The sequence below is a fragment of the Aethalodelphis obliquidens genome, unplaced genomic scaffold (assembly GCF_003676395.1).
Source record: "Aethalodelphis obliquidens isolate GAN/ISIS:26980383/991018 unplaced genomic scaffold, ASM367639v1 scaffold28, whole genome shotgun sequence".
NCBI classification, from domain to species: Eukaryota; Metazoa; Chordata; class Mammalia; order Artiodactyla; family Delphinidae; genus Aethalodelphis; species Aethalodelphis obliquidens.
In genome coordinates, this window is record NW_020837972.1 from 2,748,006 (window position 1) to 2,767,432 (window position 19,427).

At 34.2% G+C, this 19,427-nt stretch overlaps 1 protein-coding gene across 1 annotated transcript in view; it reads left to right on the plus strand.

The window, feature by feature from the left end:
- The window catches only part of TTC28 (tetratricopeptide repeat domain 28), a 603,177-nt gene that overhangs the window by 49,729 nt on the left and 534,021 nt on the right, over positions 1–19,427 (plus strand). Inside the window, exon 2 of the mRNA XM_027124409.1 lies at positions 17–295. Within this exon, the coding sequence (XP_026980210.1) occupies positions 17–295 (279 nt within the window). The remainder of the gene's footprint in view (positions 1–16; positions 296–19,427) is intronic.

The following is a 19,427-nucleotide window of genomic DNA, read 5'->3' on the forward strand; positions in this document are numbered from 1 at the left end:
GTTTCTTTGTTTGTAGATTCCTCTCTTTGGTGCTAAGACTATTGGCCGGAGAAGTCCTGATGGACCAGTGCTGAGCAAAGCTGAATTTGTTGAGAAAGTTCGTCAGAGTAATCAGGCCTGTCATGATGGAGATTTCCACACAGCTATTGTTCTGTACAATGAAGCCCTAGCTGTTGACCCTCAGAACTGCATCTTATACAGCAATAGATCTGCAGCCTATATGAAAATCCAGCAGTATGACAAGGCACTGGATGATGCAATCAAAGCCCGACTTCTCAATCCCAAATGGCCAAAGGTAGAAATTTCATTTACTTTCACAGAATCTTTTGTGCTGATTTCTTATTTTAATGTAACACTTTATTGACTGAGTGCAGTTATAAATTTTTTAAGAGTCTGTACTTCAGCAAGATATGGAATGGCTTCATTGAGCTGGTACACTAGTGAATAGCTTCCTTTTTTTATGCTTTGGAAGTACACTTTACATGTCTAAGTTTAATTCTTTTCCTGTATGTTTGAGATATAAATTTTTTTTTCACTCAGTTTCTTGAGAGGATGTGTTTAGTTATTTCTCTAGGTTTTGGACATCTCTTTTTTGCACAGATGTTTTAGATGGAGTATTATGATTGTGTTTCTTTCCTTCAATTTAAAATAATTTTATTCCCTGTCAATGACTGCTTATTTTCAGAATGTTATTTAATCAGAGAAACTTTTTTTCCTAATAAATCATTGTAATTATCTATATTCCCTTTAATAGTTTGTCTTGAGTTGTTATCTTTGTTTTGTATATAGTTTATTTTCATTGTGCCTCTTCACCTCCTAACCCCCAGTTTATTTTAGAAATGATTTCTTAAGATGTGACTTGAAGTGTTGAGATTTTTTTTTATTGAACCACAAAACCATTTCGTCCTAATTTTGGCTTTCTGTTTGGTTAACAAAGGTTAATAGAAATTTCCTAGAAGTTTAAAAAAGATTCTTACTGTCTTAATAATATGTCATAGTCATAGCTTTCTACCTTAATTCTGGTAGGTATTGTTGGCCTCATTCAGTGGAATTTCTAGTATTGCTGCTACCTTATGAGTTGTTTAGTATTCTGTAATTCCCTAAAGGATTTCTTTTATAAGTATAATCATTGTAAATGAAACAAAATCTGTTTTAAAAAATTGTTGTATGCCAACATTTGGGGGTTAGATTGCTGTTTTCAAAGGACAGACCTAGGTTCAAATTCCTTCTCTTCTATTAATGACAATATGTTTTGGATAAATCTCTTAACCTCTCTGGGGTTATGATAAATGGGATGATAATACCTATCTTGTAAGGTTATTTAAGGGTAGAGATAATATGTTACTTGTACATACTTGGTGTTTGGTGTATAATAGCTATGATTGTGCATTTTTATTAAATGTTCAAATTAGCAAATTATTCTAGCAAGGCTTGACCTGTGTCTTCTCTTCTTCTTTCTTTCTTTTTTTTTTTTTTTAAGACTGTGATTGATGTAATGAGCCTGATAAATATAGAGAAGTTAAATTTCAGATCACGTATCTTCATTCCTTTTTTATTGTGGTCCACTTAACTTGTGTCCTTCTTAATATTTGTGAATAGCTATAAACTTTTACCTTTTTCCTTTTTCTATGTCATTTCTACTTTCTCTTGTCAACCTCTTGTGATTTTTACACAGAAAATGGCTGAAAAGTTGCACTTTTATGACTATAGATGAAAAATCAACTTTTTTGGATAATGTCAAGTTTTAGTCTCTGATTTTTTACCCTTATGATAAGTAAATTTATTGTATATTTATAATTTGCATTAATATTTCAACTCCATATTTGGCTTTAAGCAATCTAACTTAGGAACATTTAGAATTATATAAAATATAAATTAGGGTTTGTTATTGAAATCATGAAGGGTCTTTCTGTATAATGATTCATAATAAAATTAATTTATAAAGAAATTACTACTGCATAAAAAGTTGCATTTTATAAAAACTTGCTTTTATACTTACTTTTCTGGGAATATACTCATTATGTAAAAGAAAGTTCATTTATACTCTCTGTCATGAAGATATGCCTGGTAAATTTTTATCAATTCCTTTTTCTTTTAATTTTGACTTTTCTAACTGACTTTTTCATTATGATCCTTTCTGAAATCTTTCTCTGAAATGTCATTGTTGTCTAGTTTGATGTGGTAAAACATACCTTCCAATTTCTCTCTCTCTCTGTAAAAGTTAATTTTTTATATTAAGATGCAAGGACTTCAGAGGTTGGTTGGAGAGTTTTTTATTCACATTTATTTTATCTGAATGAAAGAATGATTTTGACGTTATATGGGCTGCAAAAGAAGTATGAGCAAAAGCACTATGAGAGCCCCCCGACCCGCAGAAAAGAATAAGCCCAGTCCCATTATGATACCTTATCTCCAACTGCCTCTTAGCTGTTGTCTGTATATGTTCATTCTTTCTGTGTCCTGTTTAAGAAATATTTGTCTCACTCAAAGTTATAAAGTTTTTCTTACCTTTTCTTCTAGGATTTTTATACTTTTTGCCTTTAAGTCTGTGATTCATTTCGAGTTAGTTTTGGGGTATTGTATGAAGTAAGGGTCAAGGTTTATTTATTTTCCATATAGATAACCATGTTCCAGCAACATTTGTTGAAAAGACTATCCTTTCCCCATTGAATTATCTTTGGTACCTTTGTCACAAACCATTTGATCATAAAAGTATTGGGGTATTTACTGGACTCTCTATTTTGTTCCTTTGATTTATTATCTATCTTTATCAAAACCATACTATTTTGATTACTGTAGTTTTAAGTTTCAGCATCAGATACTGTGAGTGTTCTAGCTTTATTCTTCTTTTTCTAGGTTGTTTTTGCTCTTCTGTCTTTGCATTTTTATATAAATGTAAAATCAACTTATCAATTTCTTCAAAAAACCTACTAGGAAACTAGTGGGATTGCATTGAATTTTTAATTTGGAGAGAATTGCTATCTCAACATTCCAGTCCATAAATATGGTATATCTCTCCATTTATTTAGTTTTTCTTTTATTTCCCTTTACAAATTTTTGTAGCTTTCAGGTCTTTACACATCTTTTATTAAATTTATTCCTAAGTATTTTGTTTTTTGATGCTATTATAAATGGATTTAAAAGTTTTCATTTTCTAATTTTTAATTGCTAGTCTGTAGAAAAAATGTATTTTTTTACTTTGTGTCATGTGACCCTGTTGAGTTTTCTTTTAAGTTCTAGTAGGACTTTTTACAGATCCCTTAGGATCTTTTCTGTACATGATCATCTTTTCTGTACATGATCATGTCATCTGCATTTCTACTACTTCCCTTTTTTTTTTTTTTTTTTGCATAAGCCTTTTATTTCTTTTTCTTGCTTCATTGTACTGGTTAGGATATCCATTACGATTATGCGTAGAAATGGTGAGAGCAAACTTCCTTTACTCATTCCTTATCTTAGTGCAAAAGTAGTGAGCTTTTTATTGTTGATGATGATGCCCTTAATCAGATGGAGGATATTCCCTTCAATTCCTATCACAATTGAGTGTTGAATTTTGTCAAAATTTTTCTTCATCTATTGAAATTATAATACATATTTTTTCTCATTTAGTGTGTTAATGTGGTAAATTAAATTGATTTTGTTTTGGGATGTTAAGTCAACCTTGCATTCATGGGATAGATACCACTTAGTCATTATGTATTATCACTTTTATATATTGTCAAATTTGATTTGCTATAATTTTGTTAAGAATTTTTGCATCTGTGTTTATGAGGGATATTGATCTATGTTTTCTTTTCTCATGATGTCTTTGCTGGTTTTGGTATCAAAGTAATACTGGCCTCATACAATGAGCTGTGAAGTGTTCCCTCTTCTTGTGTTTTCTGAAAAAAATTTATGTAGGATTGGCACTGTTTTGTCCTTAAGTATTTGATAGAATTGACCAGTCAAGTCATCTTTACTTGGACTTTTCTTTGTGGGAAGATTTTAATTATGAATTCAATTTCTTTGATTGATATGAGGCCATTCAAGTTTTCTAATTGTTAGATTAGTTTTGGTATTTTGTTTCAGTTAATTTTTACATTTAATCTAGGTTGCAAATTTATTGGCATGAAGTTGTTAATAACATTCCTTTATTATACTTTTCATTTCTGTAGGAACTATAATGATGTCCTTTCTTTCATTCTTGTTATTGTTAATTTGTATCTTTATCTCATTAGTCTGCCCAGATGTTTATCAATTTTATTTCTAGACAATCAGTTGTTGGGTTTTTTGATTTTCAGTGTTGTACATTTCCTCTTTAATCAATTTCTGCTCTTTATTATTTTCTTCTAATTATTTTACATTTAGTTTGCTCTCCTTTTCATTTCCTGAGATGGGAGGTTAGGCCATTGATTTTAAATATTTCTTCTTTTTTAATGTAATCATTTAAAGCTAAAATGTTCTCTCCAATCACTGCTTTTGCTGTATCCCACAAATTTTGACATGTTATGTTTTCACTATCATTCAGTTAAGAATATTTTCTAATTTTCCTTATGATTACTTCTTTCATCCATGAGTTATTAAAGTTCATTACTTAATTTCCTAATATTTGTTTTTTTTTAAAGTTATCTTATTATTGATCTCTAACCTAGTTCCATTGTGGTTAAAGAACATACTTGGTATGATGTTACTGCTTTTCAATTTACTGAGGCTTGTTTCATGGCCAGCATATGATTTATCTTGGTGAACCTACTATGAGCAATTGAAAAGAATGGGTATTTTGCAGTTGTGAGGTATAATTCTATGGATATCAACTTGGTCAAGGTGGTTGATAGTGTTGTTCATATCTTCTTTGACTTTGCTGACTTATATTTGTTTAGTTATTCCATCAGTTGCTGAAATAAAGATAGTTTCACTTTATTCATAAAATAGTTTCATTCTTATTTTGTTGTAATAAGCTTTTATTGTAACAGTTTTCTCATCAAAAACTTTCTGTTGTTCCATATTGCCAATTGGCCTGATATTCAAGACTCTGCACAAGTGGTCACATTTCCCCATTTTTTTCTTGCTACTCTGATGATAAACCTGCTCTTGTTGGTCCAGTCTTTTCCTTTTTCTTCCAATTAAGATTTTAGAATTGGTGATTTTCCCCTTTAATATTGTCAAGTTTTGCTCCATGTTTTTTGAAGCTCTATTATTAACATATATACTTTTATTATTATTATGTCTTATTGATCCTTTTATCATTATGCAAGGTCCCTCTTTATCTCTGATACTAATTTTTGTCCTAAAATCTGTTTTGTCTGATATTAATATAGCCACTCTAGACATCTTTTGCTTACTTTTCGCATTATGTATATTTTTCTATCCATATATTTTCAATCTCTCTGGGCCTTTACATTTAAAATTCATCTCTTTTGAACAGCATATAATTGTGTCTTGCTTTTTAAATCAGTTTTGGAAGCCTCTGTCTCTTAATTGGATCTTTGTCCATTAACATTTAACATGATTATCAATGCTGTTGATTTTGCCTCTACCATTTTATTTGTTTGTCTTCTCTGTTTTTGTTCCTCTGTTACTCTTTTCTGACTATTTGTTGGTTTATTTGAATACTTTTGGAATTGATTTTTTTTTTCTTGAGAAAGTTTTCCATTGTTTTCTGTGGTTGTTGAAGTTGTTGTTTGGCCAGTAATTCTCTTGGTCAGAATAGAATTGCATACTTTATTTCTTGAGTTGAAGCTCCAGCTTCAGTACAGATATTTTGTCTTTAGTTGAACTGCTTTGAATTTGTTTCATACATGTTAATTGAAGGGTTTTCCAAAGATGTTGGAAGACAGAATTTGTGTATCCCTTTTCTGATTCTTTTCCTTCTGGAATCCCCTTCCTCCTTGGCCAAAGACTATGATTTCCTGTGCTTTAGTATTCTGATTCCACAGACCAGAAAGACAGCACTCCTGTTGCCCCGCTGACCTGCAGTCAGCACCTCATCTCTGCACCCTGAAAATGGAAACTCATTTCACAGCTTTCTTCCTCCAGAATCTGCCGGCTTCTTGTTACTCTCCAGTGCTTTCAGGTAGCTTCTTTTTGTATTATGTCTAAACTTTATAGTTGTTTTCTTTGTGGGAGTGGATCCACTAGGATCTTGCTCAGTCATTACTGGAAGCAGAAGTGACATCTTTTCTGTGATCTAAGGTTCCTCATGGTCAGTGGGTCCCCCCAACAAACTCATCTTGCTTTTTTGGACAAGGTGGCTTTCTTGATGTTTTGAATTCTCTCATTGGGGTCATTGTTCCTAGCTACCTGGTCTCATACATTCAGGTTATTTATCTCTTTTTCCTTTTTCATTCTTTCTATCAAATTGGTCAATAACCCCTCTGCATTCTTTCTTAAATATATTTCATATATGTCTTATACAGTTTATTTCCATAGTTAGTATTATAGTCCAGGTTCTTATAGTTTCATTCTTATTTTGTTGTGATAACCTTTTATTGTGACAGTTTTCTCATCAAAAACTTCCTGTTCACATTGCCAATTGGCCTGATATTCAAGACTCTGCACAAGTGGTCACATTTCCCTGTTTTTTTCTTGCTACTCTGCTGATAAACCTGCTCTTGTTGGTCCAGTCTTTTCCTTTTTCTTCTTAATTCTTGTTTATGCCAAACTCTGTGCCTGGAGTTTTCTTCCCTGCTCCCAGTATTATTGGGCTTCATAGGATAGGTCCAGGTCAACTCTTACTTTTGTTTTTTTTTTTCTTTGAATTTAAGTATAGTTAATTTACAATGCTGTGTTAGTTTCAAGTGTACAGAAAAGTGATTCAGTTATATTTATATACACACATATGTATATGTAGATTTCATATATTCTTTTTCAGATTCTTTTCCATTATAGGTTACTACAAGATATTGAGTATAGTTCCCTGTGCTATACAGTAAATCCTTGTTGTTTACCTCTTTTATATATAGTAGTATGTATATGTTAATCCCAAACTCCTAATTTATCCCCCATTCCCCCTGCTGTCCCCTTTGGTAACCATTAGTTTGTTTTCCATGTCTGTGAGTCTATTTCTGTTTTGTAAGTTCATTTATGTCATTTTTTTAGATTCCACATGTAAGTGATATATGATATTTGTCTTTCCTTGTCTGACTTACTTCACTTAACATGATAATCTCTAGGTCCAGCCTTGGTTGCTGTCATTCTTTTTTATGGCTGTCAACTCTTACTTTTTCCTGGAAGCTACATTGAGCTTCTGTGAATATCATTCATTGTCTGTTGCTAAGTTCACTTAATTAGTTATTTATATTGTTATATAAACATGTCACTTGAATGTCTGAGTCTTAAACTAGCTTGAGAATCCCTTGAAAGTTTGTTGTTTATTTATTTTATAGTCCTGATATTGCTGTGTACTTTTTTTTAAACCTCAGTATTTAAATCAATGAGAAAATCAGGAGACATAATTGTGCGTTTTTTTCTTGAAGACGTCTAAGGATGCAGATGTCACAGACCATAAACTTACCACCTTGATGTTTATTTATTTATTTTAAATTAATTAATTAATTAGTTTTTGGCGGTGTTGGGTTTTTGTTGCTGCAAGTGGGCTTTCTCTAGTTGCAGCAAGCGGGGGCTACTCTTCATGTGGTGCATGGGCTTCTCATTGTGGTGGCTTCTCTTGTTGTGGAGCACAGGCTCTAGGCACGCGGGCTTCAGTAGTTGTGGCACATGGGCTCATAGTTGTGGCACATGGGCTTAGTTGCTTCACAGCATGTGGGATCTTCCCGGACCAGGGATCGAACCCGTGTCCCCTGCATTGGCAGGCGGATTCTTAACCATTGTGCCACCAGGGAAGTCCCCACCTTGATGTTTAGAAGTTCTTTTTTATTGTTAGCTGAAGACCTCAATAGTTTTAGTCTACTTTTTAATCAGTTCTGGAAGCAATCTAACATTTCTTTCAAATCTCCCACATTGAAACCTTTTGTATGTTTAGCAAGATAGCATAGTATAATGGAAACAGCATATACAGGCACTCCTTGCTTTTCATGGTAGCACAGTACCACAGAAACAACTGTGCAAGCTAAAAAATCTTGCAGTGTGATCCTTGTAGTAATTTTGATTGTTCTGTGACCTTTACCGGGTTTTGTCAAAATATTAAAAACTTTCTTATTGTAGATTATAAGTGTATAAGGAATGGAAAATATTAAAACTATATTTTTTATTTTTCTATAAAAAGCTTATCCAGAGTTATTTGAACAGTGCTTACTGCCTTCTTCTCATCATGTAATTCGCAATACAGAGTGAGCAAATGCCAATGACAATATGCCATGGCAAACTCTCATATGGCTTTCTAATTTGGATCAGCTTCTAATGTTTTAATCTTTGTACTTTCAGTTTTGTGAAATATCTCTGAGAATTCCTATAATTCCAGTAATTTTACCAGATCACTTTCTCTGGAACATTTTCAGCTTTTTTGTCAGAACTGCTTTCTTCATTTATGTCCTTAAGTTCACTGTCACTAAGTTCTTCTGACTGAATCCCTTGAACAGTGAGTGTGTCAGCATTCCCACAGTCAGCTCTTTCTCCTATAGCTCCCCTTATATTTGATTTGAATTTTACCTTCAGTGTTGTCACTTTTTATTTCTTTGCTACACTCATCTTTGTTGGTCAGTTCTCTCTTTCAAAAATTCATTTTTATAAAATGTCCACATGAGTTTATCACTGGGAGATAAGGAGGCAACACAACTACCTCTTTGCTGCTTGTGTATGGGCTGAATAACAGATGTACAGTGACCAATCGCTGACAGACTTTGAAACAAATGATGTTTGGTCACTAATCATGATGCACATACCCTCATGTACCCTCATTCCTAAAATATCGTATCACTTTTTAGTTGTATATACTTTAGTTTGATTTCTTACCCTTTATCTTTCTGTTTTGGAATTTTCTTGAATCACATTTTTTCAGACAAGTTAGTTGTGAAGTAGTTACTATTATTTTAGTGTGAATTATGAGTTACAGAAACAGTTATATTCTTCAAAGTTACCATAGGAAGAGAAACTCAGAGGAATGATAGTCTTCATGTGGTATAACACTATATAAGGAAAAGTTTCACAGTGGGACTTACCCATTAATTTTAAAGCATACCGTAAATACCTCCTCGTTCTGTACAGCTCTTCTCATATTCTCATTCATTGATTATACCTGATGGCAGAATCCTATCAGGTATAATACTTGATGACAGAGTATTATACCTTATTTGTCAGGTATTATACCTGATGACAGAGTTATATGTAATAAAAAATATTAAGAAATATCATGGCCTCATGTTTCCTTTTAGTTTACCTAAATTATAATAGTAAAAAAATATAGCTCTTATCGAATGCTTATTTGCCAAAGTGTTGTCTGAATTCTTTTACTTGTGATATCAATTTTATACCACATTAAGCTCATGAAGTACATATTATTATCCTAACTTTGCAAAAGCAAATGTTTATACTCAGTGAGAGGTTAAATAACTTGTCCAGGACATCCAGTTAGTAACTAGAAGAGTTAGACTTTAACCCAGGTCTGTCTGATTCTAAAGAATTTTTCCTTAATCAGTATACTATACTACTTTCCTGGACAAAGGAGTTAATTAATTAAGGAATCTTAAGAGTTCAGAATTCTCTTTCAAGTTTTAACATGATATGTCCAAATAATGTTGAGCAGACTGTTCAATTTCAGATTCCTGTGGTATAAACCAGAGTCTGAGATTGCAATTTATTTGCCTTTTACTTGTCATTACAAGTAAAAGAAAGTGTTTTAAATGCCTTGGAGCTTAATAACAGAAATGCACAAAATAATGCTGCATTTTTATAGATGATAGTATGCATTTGTTATGCACTTTTGGGGTATGTGTCCTTTTTATAATTTCAGCAAGAAATAAAATTGTTTATTGAGCATTTCTATGTGCTAGGCACTATTCTAAACCTCAGTGATTCAGCCAAGAACAGGGCTGTTACAGCTAACATTCTAGTGGGGAGAAGAAGAAAATAGAGTAATAAATACATATGAAAATGATTGAAAGTGACAAGTGCTCAGAAGACTTAAAAAAGACTAGACTAAAGGGAAAGAGTACTGAGAAAAGAGAATGACAGAATTATGGGAGAGTTTATGGGAGGAGATGAGATTCAGATGAGACCTGAAAGAACTAAATGTGAAGATCTGGGCAAAGTGCATTCTGGGCAGAGTAAACAGCTAATTTGAACTTGGCTAATTGAAGAAAATAGCATGAAGATCAGTGGAGCACAATGAATGAATGAGTGAAGAGGAGATAGTAGGAGATGAGGTTGTTGATGTGGCCAGGAGCAAGGTCACGTAGGGCCTTGGTCTTTTAAGCCATTTGTAGGGCTGTAATGTTTTATTCAAAGAATGATGGGATGTGATCAGAAGATTTTAACTAGATGGATAACATATTTAATTTATGGTCAGTGTAGTTAAAGGTTATGAGTGTCTTTAATTTCTACATATTTGTGACTTTCCAAAATTTCTTCTGTTATTTATTTCAAATTTCATCCCATTGTGGTTGGAGAACATACTTTGTGTCATATCAGTCATTTTAAATTTATTGAGGCTTGCTTTATGGCTTAGCATATCTTTCCTCAAGAATGTTCCATCTGCACTTGAGAAAAATGTGTATTCTGCTGTGTTGAGTGGGGTGTTTTTTAGATGTGCATTAGGTCTAATTAGCTTATAGTGTTGTTCGAGTCTTCTTTTTTCTTGTTAATATGATGATGGTCCTATTCATTATTGGAAGTGGAATATGTATTGAAGTTGAATTGTTGAATTGTCTATTTCTCCCTTCACTTCTGTCAGTTCTTCGTCATGTATTTTGGGAGCTCTGTTGTTTGGTGCTAATATTTTTATGATTTTATGTCTTCCTGAAAGATTGTTCCTTTTATCATTACAAAATATTCTTTGTCTGTGGTGACAATTTTTGCCTTTAAAGCTATTTTGTCTGATATTAACATAGCCACACCATTTCTATTTTTGTTACTGCCTATATGGTATATCTTTTTTCTTACTTTTCCTTTCAACCTATTTGTGTTTTTGAAACTAAAGTGAGTGTCTTGTAGACAGCATATAGTTACATCATGGTTTTGTTTAAAAAAAAAAAGTATTCTGCCAGTCCCTCTCCTTTGATTGTAGTGTCTAATCCATTTATATTTAATGTAACTGCTCATAAGGTAGGATTTACACCTGCCTCTTTGTTATACGTTTTCTATATGACTTTTTTGGTGTCTTTCATACGTTTTCTATATATCTTTTTCTCTCCCTGCACTACTTCCTTTTTTTTTATGTTAAATATTTTCTAGTATACCATTTACATTCCCCTGTTATTGTTGTTGTTTTTACTGTATATATTTTTAGTTATTTTCTTGGTTCCTAGGCATTACAATTAACATTTTTGTTTAAAATAATATAGTTTGAATTTATATCAACTTTAGTTTCAAAAGTATACAAAACTTTGCTGTGATATAGCTTCATTCCTTTCTCTTTCCTTTGTGCTATTATTGTCATACAAATTACATCTTTATACATTATAAGCCCTTCAGCATGATCTTATAATTATTGCTTTATGCCATTGTCTTTTTCTTTTTAATACATTTATTTATTTTTGTCTGCATTGGGTCTTCATTGCTGCTTGTGGGCTGTCTCTAGTTGCGGTGAGCGGGGGCCACTCCTTGCCATGGCGTGTGGGGCTTCTCACTGTGGCGGCCTCTCCCATTGTGGAGCATGGGCTCCAGGTGCGCGGGCCTCAGAAGTTGTGGTTCGTGGGCTCCAGGCACAGGCTCAGCAGTTGTGGTGCACGGGCCCAGCCGCTCCGCAGCATATGGGATCTTCCCGGACCAGGGATCAAACCTGTGTCCCCTGCATTGGCAGGCGGACTCTCAACCACTGCACCACCAAGGAAGCCCTATGCCATTTTCTTTTAAAACAAACAATTTCTACCTCTTTATTTACACTCTCTATTTGCTGAGACATTGTACTCAGGCTTTTTTTTTTTTTTTTAAATTCCTTAGACGTGGTTTTCTTTAGTACTTTGAACATGTTTATAATAGGTGACTTAAAATCTTTGTCTTCTGAGTCCAACATCTGGGTTTCCTCAGATTCTCTTGCCTGCTTTTTTTTGCAGTGTATGGGCCATACTTACCTGTTTCTTTGGGTATCTCATAATTTTTTGTTGAAAAATGGACATTTTAAGTAACATATTGTAGCAACTTTGAAAAAAATCAGTTCCCTTGTTGTCCCCCCTCCCTGGGTTTATTGTTGCTGTTTGTTGTTGTTCCTGCCTTTTGTGAATTAGTGGCTTTCCTGGACTAATTTTTTAAAGTCTATATTCTTTGTCATGTGTAGCCACTGAAGTTTCTGCTTGGTTAGCTTAGTGGTCAGCTGTTGATTGGACAGAGATTCCTTAAATGCCTTGAACCAGTAATTCTCCCAGGCTTTGTTGAAGAGTTCTCTGTGTTGGGGCATACTTTCAACATTCTGGCAACTTGCAACTGTGTCTTAGCCTTCACTTCCTGCTTGTGTAAAACCTCACGTTCAGCCAGCGGTGAGAGATTAGTACATTCTCAGTTCTTTCTTGAGCATGCACAGAGCTGTGCACATTCCTAGATTCCCAAGAATATTTTGGAGTTTTTCAAAGCCTCCTATGAACGAACATCTGATTCTCCAGATTTTTCTTCTAAGTTTTTTCTTTGGCCTCTTGTTTACCCAACTTGTATTGCAGCTTCAGGCAGCTGTGATGTTAAGCAATTGCCACTGCTTTTGTTTGACACATGCCCTGAGAGGAGGGCTGTTTGCACTGAGCCATCTCTGAGTCAGGTCAAATAAAGTCCTATGACTGGAGCTTTCTTAAGAAGCTGCCAGACAGGTCAGATAGTGGTGTTTTCTGGGGATAGGGTGCTTTGGAAAGCTCCAAACCATTGGCTCCTAAGCTTCTGGTTTTCACAAGTATTTTGCTTGGGAGGCTGCTTGGTTTTCACATTTACCACAGAGCTGGAAGAAGGGGATAAAAATAGTATAGGGTAAAACCCCACAAACTTGTTGTTCTTTGAGATTCAGCTGTTTCTTTTGAAGAAACACTTCTTGGGCTGCTGCAAGTCATTGGTTAATTTCCAGAATTCTGAGAAAGTTGATTTTGAAAAGTTTTGCTAATGTTCTCACTGCTTTTATGGAAAAGCAGATTTTTGGAGGTCCTTACTCTGCTATTTTGGAAGTGCTTCTTCATAATTTTCTTTATGGAAAAATATAAAAAACCACTGTGAGAGAAGTGGAAAGTAGAAGGGTGAAAGCAGAAGCAGGCAGACCAGTGATGATGCTAACTTGGACTAGAGTTCTGGTGGGGAATGGAAAGAAATTGAAGGACGTGGGATAAGCTTTGTAAAAACTCACTGAATGTCATAACTGTAAGGCTATCACTGATTCTCATAACAATCATCATAGGTGGCGCTGTCTTTATTTCATAGGTAAGGTGAGGTTCAGAGAGATTTAAGCAGTTTGTCCACAGTCAGAGAGTAAGAAAAAAAATCAGAATTAGAAACTCTATTTATCTAACTCCAGTTTTCTTAACATCTGTGCATTCTGTCTCATGACATTAAAATCAAAGTTACGAGTCAAATATTAAATTCACAATAAATATTTACAATAAAGTTGACCATCTTCCTTACATAATTTCCTTGCATAATTCTGGCTTTTAAGGAGGTGAGACTTTATTCAGAAGTTTTTGGTAGACAGTTGGAATGATAATCAGGAAATGGGATTTTTCATATGCAAGAATATAACACTTGCTTTAAATTTAAGTGGACTCTATATTTTACCATAAGTGAAATCCATCACAGTCAGCTGTTTCTTCTTTTAATGTTATTGATTACCAAAACAAATGTTATTACCAGTTTATCTTTGGGAATAAATGGTTTCTTGTTATTAATATAGGCCAGTATTTCATATGTCTTTTTTTTCTTCCTGTGTGCAAGATGTTTATTAAAGAGTGGCCCAGGAGAGACCCTATGGAAGGGAGGGGAGGAGGCAGGGTGGGCAGACAGAAGGTGAGCTGTGCTGCAGGCCTAAACTCGTATGTCTTAAAACACATGATTTTATGACAGGCTTATTATTTGTATGCATTTGAAGCTGTGTTTCAGCTGTTTTGGATTAATCTATAAATTGTACATTCACACACACAATTTTTTTATAATTACAAAAGTAACTCAAAATTACTTTTGGAAAAATCTCAGACAATAAAAATTATATTCCTCTCATTCCATTCCTCATACCCCATTCCAGTCCTAGAGTTAACTGTTTTTATTCAATTTAAATATTTTTTGAGATATTTTGTGATATATGTACAACTCTACATGCACATACACATACATATGCTCACACACATATACCTACATACTTTTTAAATGTTAGATTTGTAATGTGTTTATTTTTCTCAATTTATACACCTAATTATTTTAACAGCTATATAATATTCCACATTACGAATATGCCAATTTAATATTTTTAATTTTTTATTTAAGAAGAAGATAAAAATCTGTAGTAAGAGATGAGGTAAAAGTGGTTGAGGGTTTCTTTATTTTCTTGGGTGCATCTAAGAGGGCACAATGTAGTCTTTGTTTCTTTGTTATTCCAGAAAAGACTACAAAGATGACGAACAAAAGTATATTTCCTAGTTGCCACCATTTGATTGGTAGCTTTTTATATTTGTTGATGAAGTGAGTTTTAAGCTCATTGGTCATTGTTTACTTATTTATACATTAAGTTTTAATTTTATATGAAAATCACAATGTTTAATGAGAGGAATTTTTCTCATAAATGTGAGCCTGAAGTAATGCAGAGTCCACAGCATCTCCTTGGAAACCAGCCTTTTGTGGGATAGAACCAAGTAATTTAAGATGGGTGCTTTATCCTTAGGAAATGATTCAGGAAGTGTGGCAAGAAGGGAAGTCTTGCTGTAAACGAAATTCAGGAAATAGGAGCTCAGTTATTAAAGTCTCAGGTTTGTTTGTCATAATTCATTTCAAGAATGTTCTAATGACCAAGGTATAAACACATGATAAGTAACAAGTTTCACTTCCAGCTCCCAGATGGTACGAATTTATCACTAAGGAATGTGAATGCATTGTTTTAAATGAAGTGAAAGCGTTGTCATTTATACTTGACAGTTGATTAAGCTGTAGTTGTATGCTTTGTGGGTGATATTGTTCAAAATGTATTAGGTCATTCAACTTCTAAAGATTTGTGTTTGTCCTGTTCTGTAATAAAATGATGGTAGCATTTTTTATGTTAATGAAAAGAGAAAACTCTCCTAGGGGTTTCCACAGTCATTTCATTAAAGTATTTTCCAATAGTCTCAAAGGAACGTTTCAGATTAGAAGTTATGAAAGCAACTCCAGAAACAATGGCAAAGAAGTGTTTTTCCAAAAAATTTTTTTAAATGATAAGATTGGTAGATGGCCAGTATGTGTAAAAAATGAATCTTTTTTTTTGGAAGTTGAAGTATTACTACTACCAGAATTGGAATTCTTTTTATATTTGTATTACTATAGCAACACTGGAAGTCATTGAGTAAAGCTAGTCATTGATTAAATTTAGTGATTTTTTTTCACTTATAGGAGATGAAACTGTTTCAGTTTTGAAGAAGGCTACTAAAAACATTATTTTTATATTTATTTACTTATTATATTTTAAAAGGTTAAAAAATATTTTACCTGCAGGTTGCTTTCTAGAATGTGTACATTATTACCTTCATTTGAATTCTCTGGAAGGAGCACAGTCTCATTAATTTGAGGAAAATATTTTTTCATGTTAATTGAAGTCCAGTGAGGCTTTTAGGAATTGAGGTTAGAATTGCTCCATGTGTTTATCAGTGTAGATGCTTTTTGAGATGTAATATACTCTATTGTCAAAGCATTTCATTTCTTTTGTTTTTTTACTTTTTATTTAAAAATAATTTCATGAGTTTATTACTTCAGATTTTTTTTTTTTCCCCTTTGGCTGTTCCGTGTTCCATGTGGGATCCTAGTTTCCTGGTCAGGGATTGAACCTGTGTTCCCCGCACTGGAAGCATGGAGTCTTAACCACTGGACTGTCAGGGAAGTCGCCCAGATATTTCTTTCTTTCTTTTTTTTTTTAACATCTTTATTGGAGTATAATTGCTTTACAATGGTGTGTTAGTTTCTGCTTTATAACAAAGTGAATCAGTTATACATATACATATGTTCATATATCTCTTCCCTCTTGCATCTCCCTCCCTCCCACCCTCCCTATCCCACCCAACTAGGTGGTCACAAAGCACCGAGCTCATCTCCCTGTGCTATGCGGCTACTTCCAACTAGCTATCAATTTTACGTTTGGTAGTGTATATATGTCCATACCACTCTCTCGCTTTGTCACAGCTTACCCTTCCCCCTCCCCTTATCCTCAACTCCATTCTCTAGTAGGTCTGTGTCTTTATTCCCGTCTTACCCCTAGGTTCTTCATGACATTTTTTTTTCTTAGATTCCATATATATGTGTTAGCATACGGTATTTGTCTTTCTCTTTCTGACTTACTTCACTCTGTATGACAGACTCTAGATCCATCCACCTCACTACAAATAACTCAATTTTGTTTCGTTTTATGGCTGAGTAATATTGCATTGTATATATGTACCACATCTTCTTTATCCATTCATCCGATGATGGACACTTAGGTTGCTTCCATCTCCTGGCTATTGTAAATAGAGCCGCAATGAACATTTTGGTACATGACTCTCTTTGAATTATGGTTTTCTCAGGGTATATGGCCAGTAGTGGGATTGCTGGGTCATATGGTAGTTCTGTTTTTAGTTTTTTAAGGAACCTCCATACTTTTCTCCAAAGTGGCTGTACCAATTCACATTCCCACCAGCAGTGCAAGAGTGTTCCCTTTTCTCCACACCCTCTACAGCATTTATTGTTTCTAGATTTTTTGATGATGGCCATTCTGACTGGTGTGAGATGATATCTCATTGTAGTTTTGATTTGCATTTCTCTAATGATTAATGATGTTGAGCATTCTTTCATGTGTTTTTGGCAATCTGTATATCATCTTTGGAGAAATGTCTATTTAGGTCTTCTGCCCATTTTTGGATTGGGTTGTTTGTTTTTTTGTTATTGAGCTGCATGAGCTGCTTGTAAAATTTGAAGATTAATCCTTTGTCAGTTGCTTCATTTTCAAATATTTTCTCCCATTCTGAGGGTTGTCTTTTGGTCTTGTTTATAGTTTCCTTTGCTGTGCAAAAGCTTTGAAGTTTCATTAGGTCCCATTTGTTTATTTTAGTTTTTATTTCCATTTCTCTAGGAGGTGGGTCACAAAGGATCTTGCTGTGATTTATGTCATAGAGTGTTCTGCCTATGTTTTCCTCTAAGAGTTTGATAGTTTCTGGCCTTACATTTAGGTCTTTAATCCATTTTGAGCTTATTTTTGTGTATGGTGTTAGGGAGTGTTCTAATCTCATACTTTTACATGTACCTGTCCAGTTTTCCCAGCACCACTTATTGAAGAGGCTGTCCTTTCTCCACTGTACATTCCTGCCTCCTTTATCAAAGATAAGGTGACCATATGTGTGTGGGTTTATCTGGGCTTTCTATCCTGTTCCATTGATCTATCTTTCTGTTTTTGTGCCAGTACCATAATGTCTTGATTACTGTAGCTTTGTAGTATAGTCTGAAGTCAGGGAGCCTGATTCCTCCAGCTCCGTTTTTCTTTCTCAAGGTTGTTTTGGCTATTTGGGGTCTTTTGTGTTTCCATACAAATTGTGCAATTTTTTGTGCAAATTTCTTTTAAAATATGCTACATTCCATTATCAAAGCATCTATAAATTTTATTTACTTATATAGTTTCATATTTTTAATTTTGAAATAATGTGAAACATGCAGAAAAGTTGTGATATTAGTTCAAAGGGCTCCTATATGTCCTTCATCTAGATCCCCCAATTGTTAACATTTTACCATATTTGGCTTATAATTATTTCTTTACCTATAGTTATTATTGTATTTTCTGAACCATTTGAGAGTGAATCATGGACATGATGTCCCATTACCCCTAAATCCTTCAGTATGTATTGAGAACACCCTGCTATATAACCACAGTATAACACTTAAAATCAAGATATTAACATTGATGCAATACTGCTATCCAATCTACAGACTGTATTCAAATTTCAGTGAGGCTCCAGTAATATATATATATATTTTTTGCAGTACGCGGGCCTCTCACTGTTGTGGCCTCTCCCATTGTGGAGCACAGGCTCCGGACGCGCAGGCTCAGTGTCCCTAGCTCATGGGCCCAGCTGCTCCGCGGTATGTGGGATCTTCCCAGACCGGGGCATGAACCCAAGTCCCCTGCATCGGCAGGCGGACTCTCAACCACTGCGCCACCAGTGAAGCCCCAGTAATATTTTTTATAGATGCCCTTTCCTTTCTGGTCCAGGATCAAGTACCTGGCAAGAAGTATATTAAGAGTCTAGTTCAGATAGATAAACTGCAGTGTCAGGTCTGTACCACCTGCTTGGATTACAAGTAACTTATTTAATTGACTGGATTCTGACCAGTCTTGGGTTCCTGATTGTTATTTCCTTGATTTGTGCCCTGACTTTTGATCGCTGAAGTAATCCTTATCCTTTGTTCTGGATTGTCAGCCTTTGCCCATACTACCTAATGTGTATCTCACTGCTCCTGGTCTGGGCTTTTTGCCTGACTCTCTTGATCCTAGCAGCCAGTTCATCTCTCTTTTTTGTTTCCTTCACATAGTAATGTGTATGGGATAAGTAAATACTCAGCTGCGTCTTCTGTGTAGGACGTAGGCAACATACAAAACTACTGACATTCAGAATAATTTCATGTGTCACAGCCTGCATTAGGACTATATAAAGCTGAATAGTTACATACCTAGAACTGTATGTATGTGTGTGTGTGTGTGTGTGTGTGTGTGTATAGAGTATATTCTGCTGTGAATCTTAGTGTAGGCTGAATGTGCTCTGCAGTTATTTTGGATTATGCTCCTGCCTATAGGCTCTGTAATCTTAGTCTGATTGCTTTACATACAGAAGCTTCTCAGATGGTAGCTTATTATTTTATGAGGGAGTGAACTAATGAAATCATAGTCTATTTGGGAGCGACTTGCAATGAATTTTGGAATGAATGTTATAGACAGAATATTAACTACTCGAGAATTAAATAGCTGGTATTAGTATGACATAAATTTGCATCAGTTTCCAAAAGTTGTAGGCCTGTTTCCTATAACTAAGTTTATTATGATTCTAATCATTAAATGGAGAGGCTTTAAGTTATTTGAAAATAGGCATTTTAAGAGTTGGCTAGCTTCTAAATAGTAGGGTTTCCAAGGAGAAGTTAGATTAAAAGGTGACATACACTTCTGATTAAAAGTC